Here is a 21,021-nt window from a genome sequence, read left to right as displayed (position 1 = left end):
TCCACTGATTTAGGTCTAATCACTAGTTTTACATTACATTACTCAGTGATATTCTAGTTAGTTTTCTGTCCTTCGTTGACAGTTTTTACAATATAGGTGCTATTAATTCATTTGTATTTTTATAATGAATCGTTCTCGTCACGATATGGCTGCAATATTCCCGATATGACGTTGAATATTAACTTACTCACTCACTCACTCAAATAACTATTGAATCCCTGTATAACTCTGTTTCAGCTCAGCAAACTCTATAGATGTACAGCACTTTGGGGTGTGTGGAGGGTAATGGGTTAAATTAACATGGGTCTAAAAATGAAAACTGTGTCATGTTTTCATCGTTTCTTTCAGATGAACATCATCAAACACATAACCGGGCCTTCGTTAACACTACACTTATTGATGCCTGCAGAATAGGAGACTTGCATCAAGTTAAATACTTATTGTCTCATGATCCTGCCAACGTCAACTCGAGAGGACAAGCTGGCAGGACGCCAGCGATGATAGCGGCAGTAGCAGGACACAGGGCATTGCTGGAATTACTTGTGGAGAAAGGGGCAAATTTGACCCTATTAGACGATGAGGATAACAATATCTTACACGTCGCCTGTATGGAGGGAAATCTGGGGATAGTGAAGTACATCCACTCGCAGAAAATCATAGACATTGAAAGTAGGGGAAGAAACGGGACAACACCTTTGATGTCAGCAGCGATGTTTGGCAAGAAGGACGTGTTTTCTTTCCTTATGAAAATAGGAGCTGATATATCAAAAGAGGATGATGATGGTGAAAATATCCTTCATGTATCCTGTCAGGGAGGAAATGTAGATATAGTGAAATATGTCCTAAAGCATAATGTTCTGTATATAAACAGTACAGATGACAAGGGCATTGCACCATTGTTGTTGGCAGCTGGTTATGGGAACAAACTTGTGTTTCACTTTCTGATAGAGAGAGGAGCTGACACCTTCACAAAGGATAGTACAAACAGAAATGTTCTTCATTGGGCCTGTCGAGGAGGAAGTGTGAAGATTGTGAACTATATCATCACACAAAACATTGTTGACATTAACGGCAGCGATGAAAATAACATGACACCATTGTTGTTAGCCGCATATCATGGGAAAATAGATGTGTTTGGGTTATTGATAGAAAAAGGTGCTAATACTTTAGCAGTGAATCAGAAACGTAGAAACAGTCTCCATCTTTCCTCCGCTGGAGGACATGTGGATACAGTCAAGTATGTCCTAAAGCATACCAGTGTGGACATAGATAGTAAAGATTATGGAGAAATGACTCCAGTACTGATTGCGGTATCTCATGGTAAAAACGAAGTATTTCATATTCTTGTGAAAAACGGAGCTGATCTGTCAGTAATTGACGAGGATGGAGACAATATCCTTCATTTGGCTTGTCGAGGAGGACACGTTAAGATAGTCAATTATATCCTGATGCAAAACATTGTGGATATAAATGCAAAAAACAGTGATGGAGAGACACCAGTGATGCTTGCAGCAAATAGTGGGGAAAGAGAAGTATTTGACATTCTGGTGAGGAAAGGAGCTGATCTGTCAGTAATTGACAATAATGATGACAATATCCTTCATTCGGCTTGTGGAGGAGGAAATCCTAAGATAGTGACTTATATCCTGATGCAAAACATTGTGGATATAAATTGTAAAGGGAATGAAGAAATGACACCAGTACTGATTGCAGCATATCATGGACAAAACGAAGCATTTGATATTCTTGTCAAAAAAGGAGCTGATCTGACAGTAATTGACGAGAATGGTGACAACATCCTTCATTCGGCTTGTCATGGAGGACATGTTAAGATAGTCAATTATAGTCTGATGCAAAACATTGTGGATATAAATGCAAAAACAGTGGTGGAGAGACACCAGTGATGCTTGCAGCATGGTGTGTGAAAAGAGAAGTATTTGATGGTCTGGTGAGGAAAGGAGCTGATCCGTCAGTAATTGACGAGGACGGTGACAACATCCTTCATTGGGCTTGTCGCGGAGGAAATGTTAAGATAGTGAATTATATCCTGATGCGAAACAGTGTGAATGTAAATAGAAAAGGCCGTGGTGGATTGACACCAGTGATGCTGGCAGCATGGCGTGCGAAAAGAAAAGTATTTGATAGTCTGGTGAAAGTGCTGACCTGTCAGGATTTGAAAATTATGGTAAAACATCCTTCATTTGGCCTGTGAGGGAAAAGATGTGGAGATAGTCAAGCGTATCCTCAGGTTACACATTGTGGATATCAACTGTAGATTTAATGAGATGACACCACTACTGTTAGCGGTAAAATATCAGCCACGCAATGTGTTTCAGTTGCTACTGGAAAGCGGAGCAGATCCTTCTTTAGTAAATAGAGATGGTGACAACGCCCTTCATTTGGCCTGTATGCGAGGGGATGAGGAGATAGTGAAGCATGTCCTGAAGCTACACTCTCTGAACATAAACTGTAGAGGATCGAAAGGGAGGACACCACTGCTGTTAGCAGCAGAATACGATTCATACAATGTGTTTGAATTGCTACTGGAGAGTGGGGCTGATCCTTCAGCAGTTAATAGAAATGGTGACAATATCCTTCATGTGGCCTGTAAGGGAGACCGTGAGGAGATAGTGAAGCATGTCCTCAAGCTGCACACTCTGGACATAAACTGTAGAGGAGATAAAGGGAAAACACCACTGCTGGTATCAGCAGAGTGCAGTACATATGGCGTGTTTAAATTGCTACTAGAAGGTGGAGCGAATCTTTTAGCAGTAGATAATGATGGTAACAGCATCCTTCATTTCGCCTCTATGGGAGAAGATGAGGAAACAGTGAAGCATATCCTCAAGCTACACGTTGTCGATATAAACTGTAGAGGATCGAAAGGGATGACACCCCTGCTTTTAGCAGCAAGGCAAAGTACATTCAGTGTGTGTGAATTGCTACTAGACAGTGGAGCAGATCCTTCAGTAGTAAATAGTGGTGATCTACCTTCAGTTGTTGGCAATCTATAGCCCATTTTCATATTGTATTGTCCTCTATAGTTGAACTGTTTTAGATCTGAACACTAGTTTTACATTTTATGTGATATTCTAGTTGGTTTTACTGTCCTTCGTTGACAGGCTGATGGAAAGTGGACTAAAACTTAAGTTTCCACTTAGAATCCAGTGAGTTTCTGTTCGTTTACACTGAGCTTTCGCAATAACGGAAACTTCCAATTACCCACTTTCTAAGGGTTTCCGTACGGTATCCGTTACCCTCTTTCCAACAGGTTTCCCTTGAGTTACAAAAGATATAGCACTAATTAACAGATCAACATGTATAACAAAAATGTTTCCAAAAACATGCGATAGCTAACATTCACTTGCATCCCTTTACAGTCATCTTCACACTGACAGAGACAAACACACCAAAGTCAGTCACTACTATTGCTAACCATATAATAACACACAGCTTGCAATACAATACAATAAGAAAATGTAATAAAGAACTTTGAAAATAAATAAAAGTGTATTTCAAAATAAATATAGGTCTATTTGAAAATAAACACAAATTAAGCCCACTCAGGGACATCGTTGGGCGGATATCCCTCTGTCATTCTGGTTTGGGTGCCTCATCCTGGCCTTCATGATGGCCTTGTAAATTGTGGATGAGTCCTGTGCAGACCTGTACGTCCTCACTTTACTGGATTCCCAGGTAAATGGGATCGAGAGCAATAAACTGGTATCTTCTTTATCACTCACAAATGGTGAAGTCTATTCCAAGGTGAATATAGTTGAAACCTGGGGTTTTCATGCTTTTTGCACGTGTCTGAAAATGTATATGACACAAAAATCAATCAACGGATAAACCTTATATGCCAAGAAGGATTACTATAATGCAAATTATTAAAAAGGAAGTTGTCATCAATTTCTTACTTGAATAATCACCCCCAACACAAATTCAGCAGTTCACACTTATCCTATTTCCTTATGAACAAGCAATCTGTTGCTCTGAAGTGACATGCAGTCACTGAAGTGTAGTAAGATGCTTATATATTATCATTAACTGACTTATCTACTAATTATGGTTCACATAAATATTGTTCGCTCAATCATCTCCATCTAATTTTGTGTATAGAGACTGTAGGGATTGTGCAAATACGATGATTCGTATGTTACGATCTATGAAATAATCATCCAAATCATGCGTTACATGTCTTACAAATGTCAAAAGCACAAATCCATAAATGTTTAAACGTATATGTTTGGAACATAGTATCTGTCATCAGACGTTGTGATGAGTGAGTGAGTGAGTTAATATTTAACGTCACATCGGCAATATTGCAGCCATATCGTGACGACAATGACTAATTATGAAAATACAAATGCATTGATAGCGCATATATTGCAAAACCCTATCAACGAACGACACTAAAAGTAACTAGAATATCACAGAGTAGAAGGTAAAACTAGTGAAGAGACCTAAAACAATGTATCTATAGAGGACAGTACAATATAAAAATGAGCTATAGGTTGCCAACAACTGAAGGTAGATCACCATACTAAGGACCATGGGGACTTACAGTACATTTGCTTCCTGCATGGACCCTAGTTGGATTTACATCGTCCCTTCAGTTGTTCGCAATCGAGACAAATTCAGCCATAAAGTGAAAACACATGATTAAAAAGTTGGAAAACTGAAATTTACTTCAAATATTTTGGGACTTATGTACCCTCTCAGGAGGACAATTATATTACGGTGCTTCAACCCCCTTTGAGGGTACAGCCACCAACAATTCAAGTTACTAATTCAAACTTCCAGTCATTAAAATACATCTATTCACAGAAACATATTATTCAAAATTCAACCAAAAACTCAAGTTCTTTTAAAAAACCTATAATTAAATGAAAATTAACGCTGGTAAAAAAGATCCTTCATTGATTTAACTGTGAAATACTTACCCCTTGTGATGGAGAATTCAATACAGTCAAGCAGAATATGCTTGACCGTGACTCTCTCATCACAAGGGATACAAAACGGAGGATCCTCACCTTTTAACAGGTACGCATGCGTATATCTAGTGTGGCCAATACGACATCGTCTTAAAATAACCTCTTCAAATCTGGACTGACAACCCAAGTGGGTATAACCAATATAAGGTTTTATCTCATGTAATTTATTGAAACCCACTTGGGTGTCCCACGTCCTTTGCATCAGATCACGGATATAAGATCTAATGGTGGCTTTGTAATCACTATAAGGAACAAGAAGTGGTGTCACAGATTTGTGGAGTGCTGCTTTCGCAGCAAGGTCAGCCAATGTGTTACCAGAAATGCCTACATGGCTGGGTAACCAACAGAAGACGATGTCGTATTGGCCAGTAGCCAGATCATTATACAATTCAATAATTTCTATTAAAAGTGGATGTTTGCAAGATATATTTTTAATAGCCTGAAGGCAAGAAAGAGAATCGGAATAGATTATATATTGTTTACGTTTAGGGTGTTTTTGAATATATTTGAGAGCTGTTAATATGGCGTTAGCTTCTGCTGTAAAAATAGAACTATTATCTGGTAATCTAGAAGATATTGTTCTAGATCCAATGACAGTGGCACAAGCCACAGCGCCACCACCCTTGGACCCAAATAAGGGTTTGTAATTGCTATATTTATGTTTTTAATTGATGATATTCTTGTTTATATTGTAAGTCATTTGTTTCTGATTTTTTAAATGATGTTAATGTTAGGTCCACTTGTGTCCCAACCAGTTGCCAAGGAGGAGCAGAAAGAAGACGGGAAGGCGATATACTTTCCAGCTCAATACCGGCAGAAGAAATAAATGGTTTAATTCTGTGCCCAAGAGGTGGAACAAGAGAAGACATTTTGTTATACAAATCCTCATAAATGTGATTGAACACACAGTTATAGGCAGGGTTATATTCGTTAGAGTATAGTTTTGTGATATATTGTAAAGATAATTTAATACGGCGTTCATCGGCGTCAACGTAAAGACTGTCAATAGGTGATGTTCTGAAAGTCATAGACAGAGTCTTAGACCTTGGTGATGGACAGGATCAAGAAGTTTAAGATTGCTTTTGCAGGCTCCACCATAGACGATGGAGCCATAATCAAGTTTAGAATGAACGAGTGATCGATATAGATGGAGAAGGGTAGCTTGATCCCCTCCCCATTTTGAATTTGAAACCACTTTCAACAAGTCAAGTGCTCTCAGGCATTTACTTTTAAGAGATTTAATATGTGGTAAAAAAGGTAAATGTGAATCAAAGATTAGACCCATGAATTTGGCTTCCTTCACAACTTTAATGGGCGTCCCATCAAGAGACAGTTCAGGGTCTTTATGTGATTTGTATTTACGACAAAAATGTATGCAGCTGTTTTTCGATTTGGAAAATTTAAAGCCGTTTTCAAGACACCATTTATGTTTTTTGTTTAAACACAACTGCAATTGCCGTTCAATGGTATGCATATTTTCCCACGACAAGAAATATTAAAATCATCCACAAATAACGATCCATCAATTGAATCATTTAAAACTTTTGATAAACTGTTGATCGTGATGCTAAAAAGAGTGACAGATAAAATACTGCCTTGTGGAACACCCTGATCCTGATTGTAATGATCAGATAGGGTAGAACCCACTCAAACTTGAAACTGTCTGTCATTTAAAAAGTTGGCTATAAATTGAGGTAAACGATCTCGCAAACCAAAGTCATGTAAATCCCTCAAAATACCATGTTTCCTGGTTGTGTCATATGCTTTTTCGAGATCAAAAAAGATAGACACTGCATGTTGTTTATTAATTAGTGCGGTTTTAACAAATGATTCCAGTCGCACTAAGTGATCGACAGTACTTCTGTTTTTACGGAAACCACACTGTATATCTGTGATAAGATTATCTGTTTCTAAGTACCAAACAAGTCGATTATTTATCATGCGTTCCATGGTCTTGCAAACATAGCTAGTTAGTGAAATAGATCGATAATTCGACGGATCGGTATGATCACGTCCAGGTTTAGGTATCGGTACTACTATGGCGTCACGACATGTCGGAGGAAAGTTACCCGATGTCCAAATATCATCCAAAATATTGAGAAGAGTTTCTAGGCAGGATTCCGGTAAGTGCTTCAGGAGTTGATAATGTATGTCATCAGCTCCAGTAGCAGCGTGATGAGCTGGATCAAGAGCAGTATGGAGTTCATGAATAGAAAACGTTTCATTATAATCTTCCCCATTATCAGAGTTGAAATTAATAGTTTTCTTTTCTTCTTGTTTTTGATATTGCTGGAATTTTGGTACATAATTTGAAGAGGAAGAGTGTTTAGCAAGGGTTTCACCTAGTTTATCAGCAATATCTGATTTATCAGTAAGCAGTTGATCTCCATGTTTAAGTGAGTGAGTGAGTTTAGTTTTACGCCGCTTTTAGCAATATTCCAGCGATATCACGGCGGGGGACACCAGAAAATGGGCTTCACACATTGTGCCCATGTGGGGAATCGAACCCGGGACTTCGGCGTGACGAGCGAACGCTTTATCCACTAGGCTACCCCACCGCCCTCCATGTTTAAGATGATGGACAGTAGATTTAGTACCTTTACCTTTGATTTTCTGGACCATGTTCCATACCTTGGATATGGGTGTCCGAGAATTTATTTTTGACACATAATTTTGCCAAGATTGGCGTTTGTTTTGTTTAAAAGTACGCCGTGCTTTAGCATTTAAAATTTTAAATTTATTTAAATTATGCACCATAGGATGGTGCACTAGCTTGTTTGCACTCATCGTTGAAGCATGGTTTTCTTATGTGTGGAACTGCAGAGGACTTTGGTATACACTCATCAGCTATGGAATTCAGTTCATCAGAAAAACATTTAATAGCATCAGGAACGTCAATAAAACGTTCGGGTTTAAGTTTTTCAGTACACAGTAATTTCGTCTTGATGATAGAGGAACATCAGATGGAGTTACAGCTTTTAATATAGTAGGAAAATGGTCACTTCCACAGAGGTCATCGAGGACTGACCATTCAAATTCATTTAATAGTTCTGAATTTGTCAATGACATGTCGAGAGCAGAATAAGTCCCTGTCCCAGGGTGTAAATATGTGTTGGAACCATCATTATAAATACAGAAGTCATTGTCGGAACAAAAGTCCTCCAACAACTTACCTTTAGTGTTTGTAGTTACACTACCCCAGAGTGGGTTGTGGCCATTTAAATCTCCCATTATAATACAGGGCTTCGGGAGCTGGTCATATAGAGCTTGGAGATCGGTTTTAGCAAACGTCGAAAACGTCGAAGACGGCGAAATATAAAGAGAGCATAGCGTAAATGCTACATGTAAAGTAATTCTCATAGCAACATCCTGCATATTAGTATTAAGTGAAACAGGGCTTTGAATAACGTTTTGTCTGACTAGAATAGATGATCCTCCAGTGGCCCTATCAAAGTTGAAAAACAATGATATGCATTAAAATGACGAAGGTCAAATGTATCTGTTTGTTTTAAATATGTCTCTTGTAGACATATCGCTGAAGGTGTAAAATCTTGGACTAATAGCCGTAATTCATGTAAATTTGTCCTCAATCATCTTCAGTTCCACTGTACAATATTATTATTATAGACTATCTTTTAGGGGGATTTATTGGGGATCTACTCCGCACTCTTTTGGAGGGCGACAAGCTATGTGCCCTAGAATGGACGTTTTCAGAAACGTCTATGTCTTCAAGTGACCCATATTTACTAAACAACTGAATCTTGTTTTGTGACCCTTTCGGGGCTCTGCCACTTAGTTTTTTCAAAGGATCTGGCCTTTTAGGTTTAGTTTTAATGGTTTCCGAAGATTTTTGAGTTGACTGAGAAGACGCCTCATGATCAGAGGATGCTACTGATTGGATTTGGGACGAATGTGACTCTGGCGTTTGGGTAGATATTGTAGGTGAAGTAATCAGAGGAGCTTCTGATGTAATCCACGTCAAGTCAATTTGACAGCTTGTGGTTGATTTTGTAATCCTTGCTTCTGACGGTGTTTTAGTTATAGAAGCATAGCTTTCTTTAGGTTCAGAACTGTGGACCAGTTTTTTGGCATCTGCAAAACTAATGTTTCGGGTGAATTTTAGTTTGTTGATCTCCATGTGAAACTTCCAGACAGGACATTCTTTAGAAAAGGATGAATGGGCACCAGTGCAGTTTGTACATTTCTTAACGTTACTGTCACAATCTTCTGTTGTATGTGTCTTTTCACCACAGTGAGCACAAACAACAGCCAATGTGCAGTTATTAACCCCATGGCCGAACTTTTGGCATTTGAAACATGGAGGAGGGTTTGGAATGTACATTTCAACTTTGATGTTACAGTATCCTGCTTTCAGTGATTATGAAACAGTTGGAGAAGAGAAAGAAAACAAATATGTGTTTGTGTTGACAGTAGCATCATTTCTACGGGTTGTAAAACGTTTGACAAAAAGGACACCTTGCTCCTTCATCTCTGAGCTGATGTCAAGTTCTGACATGTCAGCAAACAAACGTTCACGGTCCCTGACAATTCCTTTGCTCGTGTTAAGTGTTTTGTGAGCCGAGATAGTAACAGGAATACCGCCAAAACATTTAGTGCTCATAAGATTAGTGGCTTGCTGTCTTTTTGCACACTCAACCAGAAGAGTACCGGAACATAATCGCCTAATGTTTTTAACATCACCAGCGATGCCTTGTATACCTTTAGCTACGGCAAAAGGATTCAACTATAAAGGGGTCTTGTCAATAGTCTCAACAACAAGAAAACGTGGCCAGTGATCAATTGAGTTGGGCAGTCTGTGGTCAGTTTAAACGGGATCAATATCAAGTTGACGTTTGCTCTGTTTTTTAGGGGTTTCGTGAGCCATGTTTAGTTAGTTAGATTTCATCATCTGAGCTAACCACCCACCACGGAGTATCACAAGGACAGTGCTAAACGCAAGTGGGTCTCCGACTTGCACCACCAAGGATACTCAGATGATATACTCTAGCGGAAGAATTATAAATAACTAATCCACCAGATTGGCCCATGAGCCACCTCCTTCTGGGCATAGGACTCTAGGCAAAATTCAAGTACAAATTATCATATTTCAAAATCCAAAAATGTCACTGTAATAATAAGCCCAAGTCCGAAAATCAAACAATTCCAAATAACATTTGTGCATTGACATATATATATAGTCCATACACAGGGCTTGGCATGACCAGCCGATTGGTTGAACCGGGCCCATTCAACCACCCATCTAGGTGACGTAAGGGTCGAAGGGGTATGTTGGGCAAAGGGAACACGATTACAGGCCCCCAGTGCTCTCAACCCCCAGACTCCCGTCCTCCACCGACACAGGGCTGCAACCCTCGGCAAACGGGTTGGTAGACCAATTCAACAAACACAATCCAGCTGTTTTACAAATTTGGCACATACCATGTCGCCCTCTAGAAAGACAAGAGGTAGATCCCCAATAAATCCCCCAAAAGATAGTTTATTCTAATAATATTGTACAGTGGAACTGCAGAGGATTGAGGACAAATTTACATGAAATACAGCTATTGGTCCAAGATTTTACACCTTCACCGTTATGTCTCCAAGAGACATATTTAAAACAAACAGATATATTTGACCTTCGTCATTTTAATGCATGTCATTGTTTTTCCCCTCCGGGTGATAAGGCCACTGGCGGATCAGTCATTCTAGTCAGACAAAACGTTATTCAAACCCTGTTTCACTTAATACCAATATGCAGGCTGTTGCAGTGAGAATTTCTTTACATGTAGCGTTTACGCAATGCTCTCTTTATATTTCGCCATCTTCGACGTTTGCCAAAACTGATCTTCAAGCTCTATATGACCAATTCCCGAAGCCCTGTATTATAATGGTAGATTTAAATGGACACAACCCACTCTGGGGTAGTGTAACTACAAACACTAAAGGTAAATTGTTGGAGGACTTTTGTTCTGACAATGATTCATGTATTTATAATGATGGTTCCAACACATATTTACACCCTGGTACAGGGACCTATTCTGCTCTCGAGTTGTCACTCACAAATTCAGAACTACTAAATGAATTTGAATGGTCAGTCCACGATGACCTCTGTGGAAGTGACCATTTTCCTACTATATTAAAACCTGTAACTCCATCTGATGTTCCTCCATCATCAAGGCGGGATTTTAAAAAGGTTAACTGGGCTTTATATGAAACACTGTGTGCTGAAAAGCTTAAACCTGAACGTTTTATTGACGTTCCCGATGCTATTAAATGCTTTTCTGATCAACTGAACTCCATAGCTGATGAGTGTATACCAGAGTCCTCTGTAGTTCCACACATAAGAACACCATGCTTCAACGATGAGGGCAAACAGGCTAGGAAGGCAAGGAAGAAGGCAGAATATTATTTCTGTCGCCATCCTATGGTGCATAATTTAAATAAATTTAAAATTTTAAATGCTAAAGCACGGCGTACTTTTAAACAGAACAAACGCCATTCTTGGCAAAATTATGTATCCAAAATAAATTCTCGGACACCCATGTCCAAGGTATGGAACATGGTCCAGAAAATCAAAGGTAAAGGTACTAAATCTACTGTCCATCATCTTAAACATGGAGATCAATTGCTTACTGACAAATCAGATATTGCTAATAAACTAGGTGAAACCCTTGCTAAATATTCTTCCTCTTCAAATTATGTACCAAAATTCCAGCAATATCAAAAACAAGAAGAAAGGAAAACTATTAATTTCAATTCTGATAATGGTGAAGATTATAATGAAACGTTTTCTATTCATGAACTCCATACTGCTCTTGAGCAAGCTCATGACACTGCTACAGGAGCTTATAACATACATTTTCAACCCCTGAAGCACTTACCAGAATCCTGCCTAGAAACTCTTCTAAATATTTTGATGATATTTGGACATCGGGTACCTTTCCTCCATCATGGCGTGACGCCATAGTAGTACCAATACCTAAACCTGGACGTGATCATACCGATCCATCCAATTATCGTCCGATTTCGTTAACTAGCTGTGTTTGCAAGACCATGGAACGCATGATAAATAATCGACTTGTTTGGTACTTGGAAACAAATAACCTTACAACTGATATACAGTGTGGTTTCCGTAAAAACAGAAGTACTGTCGATCACTTAGTGCGTTTAGAATCATTTGTTAAAACGCACTGATTAATAAACAACATGCTGTGTCTATCTTTTTTGATCTCGAAAAAGCATATGACACAACCTGGAAATATGGTATTTTAAAAGACTTACATGACTTCGGCTTGCGAGGTCGTTTACCTCAATTTATAGCCAACTTTTTAAATGACAGACAGTTTCAAGTTCGAGTGGGTTCTACCCTATCTGATCATTACAATCAGGATCAGGGTGTTCCACAAGGCAGTATTTTGTCTGTCACACATTTTAACATAAAGATAAAAAGTTTTAAACGATTCAATTGATGGATCGTTATTTGTGGATGATTTTAATATTTCTTGTCATGGTAAAACTATGCATAGTATTGAACGGCAGCTGCAGCTTTGTTTAAACAAAATAAATATATGGTGTCTTGAAAACGGCCTCATATCAAGTCCCTTAAAGCTAAATGCCTGAAAGCGCTTAACTTGTTAAAAGTTGTTTCCAACTCCAAGTGGGGAGGAGATCAAGCAACCCTCTTACACCTATATCGATCACTCATACGTTCGAAACTCGATTATGGCTCCATCGTATATGGTGGAACCTGCAAAAACAACCTTAAACTTCTTGATTCTGTCCACCATCAAGGCTGAAGACAATGTCTTGGGTCTTTCAGAACTTCAGCTATTGATAGTCTGTACGTTGAGGCCGATGAACCATCTCTTACACAACGTCGTATAAAATTGTCTTTACAATGCATTACTAAATTACATTCTAATGAATCTAACCCTGCCTTTAACTGTGTGTTCAATCCCCTTTATGAGGATTTGCATAACAAAAAAGCTTCTCTTGTGCCACTGTCATTGGATCCAGAACAATATCTTCTAGATTACCAGATAATAATTCTATTTTTACAGCAGAAGCTAACGCCATATTAACAGCTCTCAAATATATTCAAAGACACCCTAAACGTAAACAATATATAATCTATTCCGATTCTCTTTCTTGCCTTCAGGCTATTAAAAATATTTCTTGCAAACATCCCTTTTTAATAGAAATTATTGAATTGTATTATGATCTTGCTACTGGCCAATACGACATCGTCTTCTGTTGGTTACCCAGCCATGTAGGCATTTCTGGTAACACATTGGCTGACCTTGCTGCTAAAGCAGCACTCAACAAATCTGTGACACCACTTCTTGTTCCTTATAGTGATTACAAAGCCACCATTAGGTCTTATATGCGTGATCTGATGCAAACGAAGTGGGACACCCAAATGGGTGTCAATAAATTACATGAGATAAAACCTTATATTGGTTATACCCACTTGGGTTGTCAGTCCAGATTTGAAGAGGTTATTTTACGACGATGTCGTATTGGCCACACTAGATATACTCATGTGTACCTTTTGAAAGGTGAGGATCCTCCGTTTTGTATCCCTTGTGATGAGAGAGTCACGGTCAAGCATATTCTGCTTGAATGTGTTGAATTCTCCGTGACAAGGGATACATTTTTCAATGTCAAAACTATCAAGGACCTTTTTAACACTGTTAGTTGTCATTTAATCATTGGTTTTTTAAAAGAAATTGATTTTGTGGTGGAATTTGGAAAATTATGTTGTGTAAATAGATGCATTTTAATGATTGGTAGTTTGAATTAGTAACTTGAATTGTTGGTGGCTGTACCCTCAAAGGGGGTTGAAGTATTGTAAAATTATTGTCCTCCTGAGAGGGTACGTAAGTCCACAAACATTCACAGTAAATTTAAGTCTACCAGGATTTTAATCGTAGTATTCATGTTCTTTTAATTTCGGCTAAGTTTTCATACAATCGCCAGCAGCTGAAGGGATGGTGTAAATCCAACTAGGGACCATGCAGGTAGCAAAGGTACTGTAAGTCCCCATGGTTCCTAGTGTGGTGATCTACCTTCTGTTGTTGGCGATCTATAGTCTGTTTTGATATGGTATTGTCTAAATAGTGCTATTAGTTTTAACTTTCCATGCTAGTTTTAATTGAATTTGTGATATTCTAGTTGTTTTACTGTCCTTCGTTGACGGGTTTTTACAATGTTTATATGCTCTTTTTCATTGTTAAATGTTCTCGTCACGATATGGCTGAGATATTGCCGATGTGACGTTAAACATTAACTCACTCACTCATTTGGTAACTTTCGTACATATAAGAAATTCTTAAAATGCTACACAATCATACATCATCAGTGTCAACAGTGATAGTTCACGTTATACACAACTGACTCAACAAGATGGGAAAAAACTTTTCCATACTTTGTCATGGTCTTCTTTTCTGCTTGAAGATGTTTTTTGTCTTTAGTCTATGGTTACTTCGGTGAGCATCCAAAATTTTACTATCAAGACACCAAAAATAATTATCTTACCAATAACATTCTCATAAATGCTCTATATTAATACAATTAGTTTGTATGTGTGGAATGCACTTTACAAAGGTAAATAATTCATATTTAGTATCAAATCTAAAAGAAGAAGTGACGAAGAGTTAGGCAGATCTTAAGATGGACAGATTTTTAAGATGAGATAATTCACTATTTCCATATAAGATTGTCTTCAAGCTTTACCCATGTTTGTAATTCACATTTATATACATATGTGACAACACAAGCTGCATTTAAATTTTGTATTGTATGTTGTATGGTACCGGTGTCGATATAAACTGTAAAGCTGTTCACAATCCCATTTTATTTTTTTTCAATAAAAAACAAACACAATAATTAAGCACAAAAATGAGATATGTAAATCATTCCCTCTGCTGGTGATGGCTGTGTGGGATTAGTTAAACGACCAAACCCAGTTCAGCATGTCTTATAATCCTCATACTCATAAAATAAACAACTTCAGTCCAAAGAGGATATCACTAGTGGGATTATTTGGCTGATTTGAGTTTGTGTTTTGATAACACTTAGTCTTGATGAACAATAGTCTATTTCAACAACATGATCAATTGGTAAAATTCATATTAAAGTGACATACCTTTATTTAGATGTTTCACAAGCCGTTGTGTACACGTGCACTGTCTATGGTATTTCTTGTTTGGAGAAGTTATAGAGAGGAAGAGTAACTCAAAGTAATTTGATGACCTTTTGAGATCTAAATACATATATGAACACCCGTTTGGAAAATGCAGTTGATCATTGCACACCAACATACAGACATTTTTGCTGTCGTGAATTTGAGACTTTACATCTACAAAGCCGTTCAGAATGTCTGTCAGCGATATTTCTGCAGAGGGCACATTCAGCTCAGGTGAGTATATTGCAGATGACGCAAGTATATTATTTGTAAAATCAGTAAGGCAATCCTGATGACGCCATGTGTTCCTTCAGCAGCATGGTTGTTGAGAAATCTTACACTCAAGACTACCATATCATTTAGCAGGGAGCTCAATACACAGAGTCGTAGAGTATCCCTGCCATTCAGTAAGTGTTTAGTATATTGAATCACGATATGAGAACAACAGCCCGACTAATTGGCTGATCAAAGGTTTACTACATGTCATAAATATCCTTCCTGGGACTTAATCAGGCTATGGGGACGCAATATATTCCCCAGGTAACACCAGCTGTGGTTGAGCTGAAGGATTACCTGTTGCATGTAATTATAATGTATAATTAGTATAAGACTGATTTTGGACGTATTCTTACAGACGTAAAACGTTCTATTTTATGTTTTAAGACATAGGTTTCATCAAAAGCAACAATGACGGAGCAATACAGACTAATCCCAGTATTCATGCATATACGTATTTTGGGTTCCAATATCACACGTCATTATATGGATGGAATAGTGACCTTAATAGATATATCCTTTTCAAAATCGCTGAGGCATTTCAAAATCAAATTTAACACACATATATTTTAAAAACTAAATTGATTGTTTATCTCTTTGTAAATGTTTGGAACGTTTTCAGACAGGAAATTCTTATACGATGTTGTATTAGCAGTAATTCGACTTTATTTAATTCAACTTTGTTGTAATACCTGCTAGTCATTTTGTTAGGTTTTTCAAAATGCTAATTGCATTTTCCCCATGAATTTACTTTCACAGACAACTGTGAGGCAGGCTCTACGGAATGCTGACTCTGTAAGAGGAATGACCCTAAATCCACAACAGATGTAAGAATACAATTTAATAAGATTTAAATACAGTAACTGCAAGAGTTTCAATGCATTAAACCATTCAACAAGTAAAACTTCTGGTGTTTCTACAATAACCTCGACATGAATTTATCTTCATTGTGCTTGCAATAAATTTTGAATTGTATTTTTTCAGGTTGGAAACAGGACAGAATATGAGGACGCTAAGGCAGCTCTCCCTGTTGTTCCGCACGATGAGTTTCAAGGCATTGCAGTTCTGCTTAATGCTCTGTCCTATATGCATCAGTGCACAACAAAAAATGAGCACATCCTACTGTCATATAAATAAGAATGCTCATTTCTTGAACTGCAAACGTTACTTTTGTTGCACAATAAAATTATGCAACAAAATGTGATGTTCATGGGCGATATTGTTCAACCGTTTGAATCGGTTGCATGTGTTTGGTGACGACTTCTTGTTATAATATGAACGTTTTTTCAGTAAAATATGTTCATTTCAGAGACTAGCTGTTAGTCTACATTAATCCGTGTGATCTTTCAAAGGAGAAAAAAGGTTGTACCATACAACACCTGTGTTCTAATGCACTAAATACACAAGTATCAATAATACTTGCTATGGGATTATGAGAATAACCATTGATTCTATTTTCACATTGGTTTACCATTCACTTAATGCAAGTATAATCATATTGACTGTCTCCTTCAGAAATCGAGTCGAAGGGATGCGACAGGCAGACCTCCCCAGCCATCAGAAAGCAAAATATGAACCAGTATTAAAGAATGCACAACTATAATGCTACCCCATTGTATTTTATTGTATATTTGATAATAATGTGTAACATATTTTCCGTAAGTTTGTAAATGGAATGTTTTTGTATGAAATTTATTCTTCCTCTTTCTTGTTGTAATCTGTAAAAGTAAACATCTAGTGTAAGCTTGACACTGTCTATTTGTTTTGGGGTAATTTAATTCGCATGAAAGACATGAGTATTATAAAAGTGAAACAAATTCCGCATTATAGAATACCATTTCCATCAACACTGCAGTATTGACCACGGAGCACTATCAAGCGAACATCAAATTTATTTCAATGTTATGATATGCTAAATTCCTTGTTCACGCGTCATGAAACAAATCCAGCACATTACAACTTTCACCACCTAAACAACCCTTTCCTCGGCGCACTATCGCGATGATGACACTGCAAGATGTCAAACCAGCCTACAACTCAGCAGAAACAATTTCAAAATGTTTTTTTATCCAATTTTTTTATCCAAGAAAGATGAAGTAGAGTTGCGGGGGAAATGGAAGCTGTGTGACTCGCCACACCTCAAATATGGTTCCTATGCCATATGAATAAAATGACAATGCACAAAGCCGAACGAAGGCCATTCTGTGTATTTTACAGACACAAGGTGGATATGAACTTACTAGTATTGATCACGAGATAAAAAACCCCCAAAACATATGAAATATCAACATGTCAAATATTCCACCACTATAAGTACTAGCAACATATATTCCATTATATCAGTTCTGCTGTTTGTAAGAAAATAAATAAAATTACAAGCGTACAATCACGATTCAGAAGTGCAATATGTTGTACCAGGGAGCCTATACAGAGTATTGTAGAGTATCCCTGGTTGTACTTGGACTTTCGTCCCTTGTAAGGAAGCCCGCGGGAGACCAAACTCAGTCATAGCTGGTGGATGTGCACTCAAGTGTAACGACGGCAACCGATTGTCTGCTTCATTTGCTGATACGCCGAGCGCTCATAAGGTGGAACCCATAGTGTGTTCAGAAAGATGTATTTGATGGGCATTTTAGAAGTATGGCGAGTCACAAGAAAGTAAGATTCTTTGTGGACATCAACTTTTTGTATTGCATATGATGCATCCGTTCAGTACGGATTGATATACCGTTGTCAAACAAAATCATATACACTATGTTGTTATCCATAAAGAATGTATGTAGAGATGTTGGGTTTTGTAAATCTCTGAATTTGCGTTCGATCCAATCAAAAATCATCTCAGTAGAGATGGTGAACTACTGGAAACTGTCATTCGTCCAAGTACAAAGCAAGACTTGAAACTGACAAGCGTTTGCACCAGTTTCCGTAAGATCCAGTCATTCATGAAAAACGGATGTAGTTTGTTTTCAACCCAGAGACATAAAACACATGTAATATGTACAAGTATCACACCTGCTTTATTGCATAATGTGGCTGAGACAGGACTCGGGTACATGAGTCATCAATCAATTTATTTTGGTTTTGGCATACAGCCTGATAGGTGTTAAGTTTAAATTGCATGTGGTCAATGATTGAAGCTGTGTATTGCATGTTGTCTTTAGCAGACAGGCAGCCATACATATAGGTGTCAATAAACCAGACATTAAGCTTTCTCTGTGATAGAGGCTGCTTCTTACAATCAACATGTTTTTTTTTATGTAACGAGTAGATTATTTACTTGTTTGTGTACACAACCAAGATAAGACTACTCCTCACGACCTCATATTCCGGGCATGCATACTGTTTCAAGCTCCGCGAACCTATTCACTGCGCATGCGTTATGGGCGCAGCGCAGCACAACTGTTGAAACAACTTATTCCCCCAGCGCTGGGTGAAATTTAGTGAATGGCTTGAACTCCGAATTCGCGGATTTTTTTTTCATCGCGGTTTTTTTTCTTTATAGATTGAATTGGCATTTTCTATTTTGTTTCGGTAACTGCATGAAATGAGTGAGTGAGTGAGTTAATATCTAACGTCACATTGGCAATATCTCAGCCATATCGTGACGAGAACTTTAAATACTGAAGTGAAATATATGGATACTATAAAAACCTGTCAACGAAGGACAGTAAAACAACTAGAATATCACAATAAGAAATAAAACTAGCATGAAAAGTTAAAACTAATATTCCTATTCAGACAAAACAATATAAAAACAGGCTATATAGATCACCAACAACTGAAGGTAGATCACCATACTAGGGGCCATGGGGACTTACAGTACTTCTGCTACCTGCATGGTCCCTAGCTGGATTTACATCATCCCCTCAGCTGCTGGTGATTGTATGCAAGATTAGCCACAAATTAAAATGACACATATTCTACGGCTAAGACAAAATGGAAGATCAAATTTGACTTCAAATGTTTTGGGACTTACGTACCCTCTCAGGAGGACAATACTTTTACAGTGCTTTAACCCCCCTCGAGGATACAGCCACTAACACTCTAAGTTACTAATTCAAACTTCCAAGCATAAAATATTTTTCTATTTACAATTCATTTAGCAAATCTAATTCTTTTAAAAATGCAATAATTAAATGAGAGCTAACAGAATTAAAAAGATCCTTCAAAGTTCGTGAATTAAAATATTTATCCCTTGTGATGGAATATTCAACACAGTCAAGCAGGACATGCTTGACTGTGAAACTGCATGAAAGGTATCAGAATCTGCAAAGTTGTGTTTTCCTTTTTTATGTGACCTTTTAGAAAGTTTCGTTCCATGAGATAACCTGTCAAAATAATACAACATATCAATAATGCCCTATGCTCTAGGGTGGGCAGTTCTCTCTGGAGGTCTTGATGTTTCTTTTTCTGTGGGAGCAGTGTCTGGCCAGCACTATGTTGCACCATGCTCAGTTTATTAATTTGCGTCCCCAGTCCAACATGAAATTTATCACCTCGGGTTTTTCGAACAAGTTACTTTAACCTCCCGTGCCAACCTCTTACCTGTTATTTGTCCAGGGCACATTTCTGTCATGGAGTTCCATTCCTGAAGGTTGTTGTTTAGTTATGTTAAATATAGCAGTATGTGTTAACTGCAACTAGCCCGTGTACAACAGGTGTAGTCCCACGAAGCCTAAAATTATTCAGTTAGGTACAGTTCACTCGGCTTATTGGACTTCATGCCTCAATGATTTTATGGGATTATGGTGAATTGTTGCTTGGCTGACCACAGAAAGGAAGAATCAACAGAAACAACAGAAATCAAATATGATTGTAAAGTATTTCAAAAGGTGACCTATCCCATCTGCATCACTGGTACTATTGGTAAAGGTTGGATCGACCACATGATTCATAGCAACATATATTGCCATGTGTTATGTTATCACAACACAATCTCTATCATTTAGCATATTATCACAGGTGACAAGGTGATATTGTTTATGGTATTGTTATTCACTGTTCCCAAACACAAAATAAGTGGGATACTGAGTCAGAATTCTTTTCTAAACAGCTTGCGCAAAGTGAAAAAAACACCCATGCATCTTCACTCCTCCGAACACTGTGGTAAGAGCATCAGTATTCACAGCTGTTTATATCTGGCCCAGGCAAGCTCTTTAGTCTGCCTTCTGCTGAGAGCGAGAAGAGTAATGAGTCACGGCTTGCGCATGCGTGTACTTACCGTTGCTATGGCTGGCATCATCATTAAAGATGGCGACCATGTTAGCAACCCTCTCCATCTCAAGCCTAACTCACACCATTTCTCCTCTCTAACATTGTTTGTATTAACATAATTGGTGTTATCTTAAACCTTAACTTTGTGGCAAACCATAAATGAAGATTAATGAGTGTCTGTAGAAATCTTGACAAGGTAGGTCACAGTAAACAAACCCAGTCTGGAATCCTGTAAAGCTGAAAAGTATGTTTAGTTGAAGTGTCACAATTATCTTATCCGAGTTTTCTGCAGGAAACTGTTTCACTGTCGTAAAGCCTCAATTACCATCTTTCAGATGAAATTAACACAGT

The 21,021-nt window shown here is 37.9% G+C and overlaps 1 protein-coding gene across 1 annotated transcript; it reads left to right on the top strand.

Annotated features, from left to right (window-relative positions):
• Nucleotides 1-497: 497 nt before the first annotated feature.
• LOC137259453 (putative ankyrin repeat protein RF_0381) lies at nucleotides 498-3,014 on the top strand. The gene is made up of 2 exons (XM_067797107.1): nucleotides 498-1,547; nucleotides 2,337-3,014. Exons 1-2 carry the CDS (start codon nucleotides 498-500, stop codon nucleotides 3,012-3,014), a joined length of 1,728 nt encoding a protein of 575 aa, XP_067653208.1.
• Nucleotides 3,015-21,021: the final 18,007 nt, after the last annotated feature.

Source organism: Haliotis asinina, chromosome 13, assembly GCF_037392515.1.
Source record: "Haliotis asinina isolate JCU_RB_2024 chromosome 13, JCU_Hal_asi_v2, whole genome shotgun sequence".
Lineage (NCBI taxonomy): Eukaryota > Metazoa > Mollusca > Gastropoda > Lepetellida > Haliotidae > Haliotis > Haliotis asinina.
Note: the sequence above shows the minus strand (reverse complement) of the source record. Positions and strands in the feature narration are given on the sequence as shown.